General features: G+C 54.9%; 1 protein-coding gene across 1 annotated transcript in view; it reads left to right on the top strand.

Annotated features, from left to right (window-relative positions):
* The window catches only part of ncor2 (nuclear receptor corepressor 2), a 29,531-nt gene continuing 19,326 nt past the window's right edge, over positions 1–10,205 (top strand). The window contains 4 exon segments of the mRNA XM_068738472.1: positions 1–28; positions 7,360–7,555; positions 7,679–7,794; positions 9,377–9,551. Coding sequence (XP_068594573.1) covers positions 7,451–7,555; positions 7,679–7,794; positions 9,377–9,551 — 396 coding nt within the window. The 5' untranslated portion in view covers positions 1–28; positions 7,360–7,450.

Below are 10,205 nucleotides of genomic sequence, written 5' to 3'. Positions count from 1 at the left end.
GAATGGTTTCCGCTGCCCTGCCGCTAAGGTGAGTTAGCTTCCATTGCTGGCCGGCTGTCTGTCTGTCTGTGCTGGTGTTGGATAACGGGCTCCGGCTAATCTTCTGAGGAGACGTCGCTGTTAGCATCGTTAGCCACACGGCTAGCCGGACATTTAGGAAACGTACCGTCAGCCAGCGGTCCGGCCGACCGGCCGCACCAACGTCACGCTACTAGCTCGCCAGATGGTTGATTATTTTATAAATCGGGAGCACGTGCTACATGGCTAGGCTAAGCTAGCGTGGCTAGCTTCACAAGCTAGCTGTCAGAACCGACGCGCTGGCGCTAGTTGTGCTAAACGGGCCGAACCCTTCGTCGGTATCCTCGCAACAAATTCCCCTCGCATCCCCGGCACCGCCTGCCGTTACCGAACGCCGGCAACGTTCCCGGCGTGTGTCCGGTACCCTAGCCGGCTAACTCGGCTAGCTCGGTTCCTAGCTAGGCACCGACGCGGTTGCGTTTGTAAACAATGGTTTTGCGTGAAGCTGGCTCGGTGCGTGGTGGAGCTAGCTGAGCGAGATGCGTGATCGGATGTAGTTTATCGTCATGGATACCGAGCCGAGGCTGGGAGGATCGATCTGGGTTTGACCTTGGTCCATTTCTGCGTTAATAGTTGAACTTAACCACGAAGCTTTTGGCGGACGCCGCTGTCAGCAGGTGGATCATCCACCTGGCGCAAACCCGACTCCTCTTCTGATTGGCTGTCATGTTGTTGACCTGTTGAGAAATGCCATCATTCCCTCTGATGAGGTCAGCATGAGTATTGATCCAGGAGGAGGTGGATGTCCGCCACTGCGTGATAAACGATCAGTTATCAATCATCGTCATCACGAGAGCTTTGAAACGGCGAAACATCCCAAATACTGAGAATCTCTAAGCAGAAAATGCAAAATAAACTGTCGCAGCTTTTCATCTTGATTATGTGGAAAGCTTGGTAAAGTAGATGTTATGTTTAGGCTGTGATTTATTTAACGTAATGATTCTAATCGGGCCTACGATTAGCGCAGTATTAGAATGTTTGTTCTAGTAGAAGCTGTAATTGCAGTGTGATAAAGCATGATTTGAAGAGCTCTGCGTTTTGTGTGTGTAATAAAAAGTAAATCGGCTCAGACGAACATCAGACGGATGCCTGCGCCAGGTTAGTCATGGAAAAGTTTTGATTTAGAATCGGGGATGGAAAGTTTCTCGCTTTATTCTCCTGCCTGATGCGGGTCTTTCAACCCGTTACCATGGTGAGTTCTGCCTGAGGCGTTGTGGTTTCTGGCTTGTGTGGATCCTGGAACGAAGAGTCGTCCCCACTAAATCACGTCCACTGTTTGATTATGAAAGCAGGTTGTTCTAAAGTACGTCTGCTTCACTGGTTTACTGTTGCTGCCTTGCAGCTGGCGCTACACCAGGAGAGGTGTTATTAGCTCCGCCCCTTGATGTGATGCGTAACGTAAATAGCCTGTGGGCGTTTAACCGCCACCTTCTGACGTAAACATTTAATGTCAAAAATCTAATTGTGAATATTAATTTCTTGATAATTCGTGCAGATGTTAATAATCTGCTCATCTCGGGCATTGTTGCAGCAGAAACATCCACCGTGCACGGATTAGCCTCTTGAATGCACGGATTTGTTGCTTCTCCTTGACCGTCGGGTTTCCCGATTCGGCTCAGCAGGCGGGACCGCAAAGAGAGAGAGGAGAGAGAGGAGAGCGAGGAGAGAGAGGGAGAGTGGGTAATGGGGCCAGAGATAATCCCGTGCTCAGTGTGGAGCCTCAGGGAGGCCGATTCGCTGCTTGTTCAATTTCTTCTTGTTATGAAACACAATATAGTTCTGAAACGGGGAGAGGGCGAGCGCTGCTGGCCTTATTGTCTGGGAAAGACGAGCCCCCACTCTGGATTTTGGGGGTAGGAAAGCATGTTGCATCATCATGAATCACCCAAACGCTGTGTAAAAACATTAAGGCGGGGGCCAGCCGTCCTTTGAAGAACGCTCTGCTCTGATTGGTCTGAATGATGATCATTTCTGTCTTGTTAAAGAAGAATGAATTCATTTGAATAGTTTCTGTCGGGCCCCTTTTTTATAATTAAAATGTATTCCTTTCTGACAGTAAATTAGTTTCTGGAGAAACTTCAAGCTCCGGGACGTTGTCATGAGCGTTTTGTGTAAACTGTGATGAGCCTGATCGAACTGTGTGATCGTCGGTTCAGAAACGATTTAACATGCTAAGTTAGGTAATGACCGATGATGATCATGATGATGATTGTATCGGATGCAGCTTCTGTTGCAAGGCCGCGTTAATGTTGGCTTTGACACGCGGGCGCCTTGACACAAATCCAGTCTCGGCTCCAAACTGGTGTCACCGTTTCCCCGAGAAGCGTTTCACGCTGCTTATTGAATTTAGGATTGTGTTTACTGTAATTACAGCGCATGAAACAATAATTAGAGGGAAATGACACACCGTCGGTATGTTGCGGTGTACTTTATGAACCCGCCCCCCCCCCCCCCCTCCTCTCGCTGAATGAGGAGCAGCAGCTGTCTGGTGTTTGTCTCTGGTGGGCTTCATGTGTGGCTAGCGTAGCGTGCTAGCAGGCCGGGGTGCTCAGCCACCGCGGTCCATCCTCTTTTTACCCATCAGGCTGTTCGACGACAGCGGTGTAGACGAGCACACACACACACACACACACGCACACACACCGACACGCACACACACCATCCTGCTCACGCTTTTCTCACGCCGCCCCACCCCGGCGGCGGTATGTCAGATCTGTTCAGCGGCTTCGGCGTAATCCACAGCCGTTTTAACGTTCCTTAGATGCAGGCGAGCGCCAAACCTCCAGGACAGGGGTGCCGATCAGATCTGTCAGGATGCGGGGGGGTTGGACATGATGGGGGGGGGGGGGGGGTCAAGCTGATCCTTTTTCTGACTTCTAAAACAGTCGTTATATGAGTGCGTTTTTTTTACCAGACGGTTGTTGGGTCGCTCAAAATGAAGTCTCCTCAAAAACTGCAGCTCTTCAGCAGCAAATCACCCCCCCTCCCCCCCCTACTGAGCTGTGGAAGCGATGAAAAGGGGGTTTCAGGAACTGCTGAAGGTTCCTCCGGTCCACGAATGCCTCAGAAGAACCGCTTGCTTTCTCCTGGACTGGCCGGCTCGTCTTTCTAAATACTGTTTCGGTTCTGTCGCCATTAAACACGTTTTTACGATACTCGCCGTTACACAACGCTCTCCCGCACAGCTGCTCCGGCAGTCTGAGTAGAAAGTGTGAGGAGAGGAGGCGGGTTCTCCGAGGTGAACTTTAACCCGCATGAGGCCCTTTCTGGACTCGTCTTTAGTGTTTTGCTTGAGACCAATCAAACGTTGCGATGCTGCAGCTTCAACCCATCCCGTCTATGAGGCGAGGTGCTTTGTGGCTTTTGTTTGTGTCGTTTGTTATTCACGGGGCTTCTTGTTTGTATTTTCCTGGTTATTGCGTTGAACCAGTCGCGCTGGAAACTTACAAAGAGAGGCAGGCAGCGGGTTAGCGGCGTTCAGGAGCGGCTCTGTGGCGAGTTATTCACTCGGCTCCGTTATGCAACACGGCTGACGGGACGTTACTCGTGTTCGTGTGCCGGCGACGGCTCCGGGAAGCGCTCCATTCATCCGTGTGATCGGCCTGACGGTGCTGCTCGGAGCGTGGTTCTGGAATGCGTATCGACGGGAGCAGCAAAGGGCGCACACCTCAGGGTTGATGATCCGGAGGTAGAAATACGAGTGACGTGTGACGGTCTAAGTGGAGCGCCATTACACGGGGGTCCATGACGGGGCGGTTCAGAAGGAGCACCGTTATGCTACCCCCGTATGCGCTGTCAGGAAGGGCGAGCAGGCGGTCGGGTCGAACTAAAGCGTTCCTGGATCTCGCTGTGTTGGCTGCGGACCGACTGGCCACGCAGCCTCGCTTGTTTTTATTCTCACCGCATAAAGAGGCGGTCTCTATTTCCTTTACATCGCCCGGGATCAGCTGATTCGGCGCGTTGCTCTGACACGCTAGTCCTTTTAAGATCCCGCCACGCGTGAGGCGCCGTTGTTTTCATGTCGCTTTGGCGTCTGCATGCTAAAGATGCAGTTCTGCTACCCGCGGCAACAGATCTCAGCCGCTGACGTGGGGATGGAGAGATATATGATGGGATAAATAAAAATATTTAGCTGGACTAGAACACTCAAACGGGTCTGTTCTCATGTAGGAATGTTAGAGAGGAATCACGTCAGTCACTGATCGCGATACAAATGCAGAGATGGAGTCGGGTTAGAGGTTTTATAAAAGAAGAGCCAGCCAATCACTGGCCCTCGTCGTCGCTGATGTCAGACACAAACGTGACCCGTCTGTTTCGGGTCCTCGTGACAGAAACACGGTGACGTCGTCTCGTGACGTTACGTTAATCAATCAGACGGAGCTAAGGATCTGTGATCGCTGCGCTGGAGGTGACGAATGAATCGCGTTTAGAATAAACCCTGAGCTAAAGGTTCAGGTTCTTCTTTGTGATCGGCTGAGGAGGAGACGCTTGGGCGTTGTAAGCCACGCCCCCATCTGAAACGCGTCCGAAGCTGTAGATGTGCTTCAGAGCTGCAGCATTTGGAACAAGCGCTCTACCTGTAGACACGAACGCTCTCACGTGTGCTCCTCACGCTAATTATTCACTCGGACCCCGCCGTGGCGGCTAACGCTAACGCACGATGAGGCTGCGACCGCTGCTGCAGGCGTCCCGTCGGCGCTCATCACGCTGCTGACGGCACGGCGAGAATCGGGTAAGTCTCGTTCAGGATGAACGCTGTGACCCCCCCCCACGGTGGAGGGAGGTGACTGAACCACATCCCTTCATACAAATGTCAACCTCGCCAGCTCGGCCGGGCACGCGCGCCTCCGCCGGAATCTCCTCGGCTGCGTTGAGGCCGCTGGCTTCCTGTCTGAGAGTCGAACGCATGCGACGCTGTTGATGTTTGGTTCTAATGGTTTCGCTGGTTTCGGTTCCGGTCCATCACCAGCATCGGATTTGTCTCCGATGCTGGTGACTGTTGCTTCCTTTCTTTTCTTGCTCAATCGCTCAGGGGTGCTTTACTCTTCTACGAACACACACACACACACACACGTAGATGTTTGCTATTCTTTTTTGCTTCTTCGTTTTTAAGACTAAATCCGAAATCACGAGCTTCATTTTTTCAAATGGGGTGAAAGAGTTTCTAGAGTTTATCACGGGAAAGTCGGGGAAATATTCGAGTTTCTCGAAGAAGAACTTTTCATCTATTGGTGCAAAATGTTTGCTTCCGAGTGTGACGTGGACTAAAGAGAGAAAAAGAACATTCAATGTGGCGTTCAACAAACTCGACACGTCGGTCCAACACCTCAGGAGATGAGCGTTGAGCTGCGTTTCATAGCTGCAGCTAACGGTAGCACGTTAGCACGTTAGCACGCAGCAGGCCTGCTCAGTGAAATCAAACAATTGACCTGAACAATGGGCTGCTTGAATACGGATTGGAGAGAACCTGCCTCGGGCAGCGCAACGATCATGATGTTGCGTTCGTAACGTCCAACCTCGGACGATCCAATCAAAGGCCTCGAAAGGTTACAGCAAATGAAACGCAAACACACGATGGGCGTGGCCGCGTGGAAAACGCGTCCTGTGAAGACGTGACCTCACACAGGTCAGCCTCGGATGAAGCGCCGCTCCGGGGTTGCTTTCAGGACGAGCTCCTCGCGCTTTCGTTCCGGTCTTTTTTCCGGACCACCAGAGGGTGAATTAAAGCGAAGCCTCCCGTTGGTCGCCGTGGAGCGTTTGTGTTCAGCTCGGGGGTCTCCTTGTCCCGGGTCCTTCAGTAATGAGGCTCCAGGAGATAAATCCTCATGAGACCTGACAGGGTGCCACATTCCTGGGCTGAGCTTCCTAGCAGCCCCCCCCCCCCCCCCCCCCTCTCCAGACTTCTGATGTTGTTCCAGACCGAGCCTCGAGTCGTAGCCGTGGCAGAAACCTTCTCGTGCCGATGTCCTCGCTAAACGTTCTGGCGTGACGCGTAATTAACGGAACGTGAAAACCTTACGAGCTGCCGGAAACCCGAAAGAGCTCGACTGGAGCTGCCGAGTCGGGCCAGACACGGGTTTGATGAGCCGTTTAACGTCAGTAGAATTAGGCCGTCGTTTGAAGTCGGCCTCCTGGAAGCCGTCTCTGCGCTCGTATTTCCACAGCCATTCCTAAAATGGTAGAGAGGGGTGGGGGGGGGGGGGGTGCAGGGGATGAAATATTGGCTCTCACCGCCGAAGGCTGAGGCCCACTTCGCTGTGTGCAGAAGACGAAAGCAAAGGCGGGGGGGGGGGGAGGCACGCTGCAGCGAGGTGACTGGGTTCGCTGGCGGCGAGCCACGGACTCGCCTGTGGGTGTCTGTAGCGCTGCCAGCGCATGTGTTGAGCCTCTCATCTGGATTCAGGCCTTCTACCCGCTGCAGATAGTGTGTGTGTGGGGGGGGGGGGGGGGGCTCGCTCTCGTTCCTTTGTTTTGCGTGTAGACGTGTTATACCAATAGAAGTTTGGTGAAAGATGAGCTATGAGGGTCATAAATCAGAGGCGCTTACAAATGTCACATGGACACGGGGACACGGGGACACGGGGACACATGGACACCCGTCCACCCACGACGACCGTCACAGGCTCCCTGAGAACGGTGCAGGGCCGAGGGCCAGACGGTTTGTCTCAGCGGTGACTATTTGTTGCACTAGATCTTAAAATTCTTCTCTTCAAATCCCACTGGGGGGGGGGGGGGGGGGTAAAGCTATTTTAATATATTCACCATGTTCCTCTTCTGCATTGTCTCCGGTTTCGTCCGTACTGTTGCGCCGCGCAGGCCTCGCTCGCCGCGGTGGCGTGCTGCAGTTCAGTGCGTGCCTGCTTTTACAGCATCGTTCTCGGCCAATGAGAGCGCTCTATACCCGATGACATCTGCGCAGGGCCGACGCGTCCATCCGTCGCCGAGCTATTTGAGTCGCCTCCTTAAACGCCCAGTATTTCTGGTTTGCAGGCCGGTCGCTCGTCCGTGTCCTCCATGTGAGGACAGTGGACCGTTCAGTGGGGGGGGGCTTCAGCGTAGCAGGTGCAGGCCTCCACATGGTGCTTTGATGGGGCGGCGTTCTCCACCAGCCGCCCCGGAGGCATCCGCCTGATTCGCCCGATTCTCCTGATCCGCCTGATTCGCCTGATTCTCCTGATTCTCCTGATTTGCCCGATTCGCCCGATTCGCCCGATTTGCCCGATTCTCGTGTTGCTTCTGCAGGCGTGAATTCATTCAGCCGAGGTTGGCTTTTCTCCGCAGGTTGCCGGCTGAGGGAAACGGCCGATAATGTGCGGCGTCTGCTCTGGAGCCACGCCCACTTCCTGCCTGTAGAGGAAGCGGCCGTGCCAGCATGTCCTCTCACCCCCAGTCTGCGCCGTCGAGCCGGAGGACGATGGACACACGGCACCTGCCGAGCCCCGCCACGCTCCCGCTGCAGCTGCAGCGGCCACACGCGGTAAGGAGCCCGCCACGCCGTGCCCGGTGGACATCAAGCGGCACCGGGGGGGGGTTACGTTATCCCCTAGGGGGCTCTGGCTGAAGGTGTCTTCTTCAACACGGCATGCTGTTTGTCTTCCAGGAGGTGGGACTGCTGGACTACCACTCTCATCACACCAGGGACTACAGCCCCCACCTGGCCCAGCCTCACCGCCGTCGACCTTCCCTGCTGTCCGAGTTCCAGCCCGGGAATGAGAGGTGTGTCCGGCGCCGCTCGTGTGGTCCCGGTGCCTCGTTTAGTTATCGGCGTTATCGATGCGGGGATGTGGACATCGTTGTTTTTCTGCAGTGTTATTGTAGTAAAGCCTCTGCCCCCCCCCGCCCCCCCCAGTGTAATCCTGATGTAACTGCCACCTGCGCGCCGGTCCTCCGTGGGGCTTTCACTGTTTCAGTCCAGCCACAGGAAGTCGGGCTGAACGCCGTCCGGTTGTTTCTGCCTGGAGACGCGTGTGACCTGCTCGCGGTGTTAGCGTTGAGGAGGAGGAGGAGGAGGAGGAGGAGGAGCCGTTTCCTCCTCCTCCTCCTCCCAGCGGGGCTGATTCAGGTTCCTCCTCTCAAGGTGATGATATGTTCTTCCTGTAATGCTCCAAACGTAGCCACGGTGCTCGCCGTTTGGTCCAGCCCCCTCCCGTCTGTCTGAGATCACCCAGACGACTCGGGGAAAGGAAGCGGGCGCATTTTACAGCCAACGGCGCTCTGCTGGTGGAGGTCCCCCCCCCCCCGTCGCTCATCCTCCTCAGGGATCAGATTATTCTGCACGCTCACGGGAGGGGTCGGGAACGGGAGGCGGAGCGGAGGGGTGGGGGGGGGGGGGTGGGGATTATGTAAGTGCTACCCCTCGATGGAGATGAGGAAGCGTGTGATTGGGCGGGAGTCGCACGCCGTCTGGATGGACTCTCCCTCCATCCATTTCCCTCTTTGCCCCCCGTGTGTTGCTCGTCTGCGGCGCAGCTCGAGGACGCTGCTGCACCAGCACCCTGCGAGACGCAGGCTCCGCCCACAGAAGCCACACGCCCGGCCGTCGTGGGTCCGGACCAGTAATTATGGTTGCGTTTTCCCACCCTTCCTCTGAAGCCACTTCCACTTTGACACCGACGAGCGTCTGCCTCCAGGGCAGGATGAACGGAGGCTAATAAAGCAGCCCGGAGCGTCGCCACGACGACCGGCTGTTTCTAAGACCATTAGACCGGGGCGCTTCCCATCGCGTGTTCCCATGCCGAGGGAATGGGCCCGGCTCGAAGAATCGAATCGGGCCAGGCGGCCTCTGTGTGCGCCTTGAACACAAAAGTAAAGATTTGGGCCGGCCTGATGGGACGTCTCTACAAATGCGCTTAAATTTAGCCGGCATGAATAGGATTTGATGAGGCTGTTGGGTTTAAACGGAACCAGCGCCACGCCTGGCCTGGTTTCTCAAGAACAAAGATCAATGTGGGCTCGGCCGTCAGTGCCTTTATCGCGTTCACGTCCGTATTTTACTTGATTCCTCCCCCGAGCAGCTCGTCCCCCTCCTATCTGGATCTACACCGTCCACACGGTGATCTGGATCAGCACCAGAAGGTTCTAGATTGTTCTCGGTATCTTTATACACCAACATGAAAAGTCAAAGTGAATCAGATTTTACAAGATGGGATGGAGGCTTTTAAAAAAATCACAAGTAAATGTGAAAATCCAAACGGCGTCTCCGACAGAACCTCCATGGCGGCGGGAGCGAGACCAGAACCCGGCGGTTCTCTTGGGTTTTCTGATCCCTGCGTCTTAATTCACGTCGTTTCTGTTCCAGAGGACAAGAGCAGCACATTCGCTATGAGCACCTCTACCTGCCGGAGCCCAGCCAATCAGAGCTGGAGTACGCAGAGATCAAACGACCTCGCCTGGAGATGGGACCGGAGGCTCTGATGAGGCCGTCGTCCCACCGACCACCGATGCCTCTGGGGGCGGCAGAGGATTTAGCAAAGGTCGGTCGTCCGTTTGAAGTACTTCAAGTACTGCGACTGTAATAAGTGTTTTATAACGAGTGCCTGTGTGTGGGAAGCAAATGATAGCCCCGCCCCTCATCCGGTCCTGCACCCTGCGTGCTAAATGTATGGATCGGCACTGAGTTGCTGTTGTTGGGGGACACCCCCCCCCCCCCGATGCTCTGGAGTGGCACGCTTTCTGGAATACTGCAGTAATAATAACGCAGAGCGGTGAGCTCCTCTCTTTAAAGGACTGACTTCTCGGTGTCGTTATTTTTTCATAAATGCTTCGAGCCGCCTTCAGAGGATCGGAGGCTATTATTAGACGCACCTCAGCAGACGTGTTGGAGGAAGGCCCCGCCTCGCAGGAAACGGGGCCGCCAAACCATTAATAAATAATGGAGCCGACCTCGATTTCAAGAGACGGCTGCTTTCCGTGATGGGGAGGGTCCCTGACATTTCATTATCGAACGGCCTGGGGAAGCAGCCCGCCAGGGGGTGGTAAATGGACATGGCGGTGTGTGGTGTGTGGGGGGGGGGGGGGGGGGGGGGGTTGAGCAGGTGTAGGTACACCCAGCCTGAGCGATGACTCACTTCCTGTACGCTGCCGTACTGGTGTGGCATCGTGTCGGGTTTAGCTCGCATGGTTCACAG

The sequence above is a fragment of the Brachionichthys hirsutus genome, chromosome 4 (assembly GCF_040956055.1).
Source record: "Brachionichthys hirsutus isolate HB-005 chromosome 4, CSIRO-AGI_Bhir_v1, whole genome shotgun sequence".
In the NCBI taxonomy this organism is placed as follows: Eukaryota; Metazoa; Chordata; class Actinopteri; order Lophiiformes; family Brachionichthyidae; genus Brachionichthys; species Brachionichthys hirsutus.
This window is presented reverse-complemented; position numbering and strand designations above follow the sequence as displayed.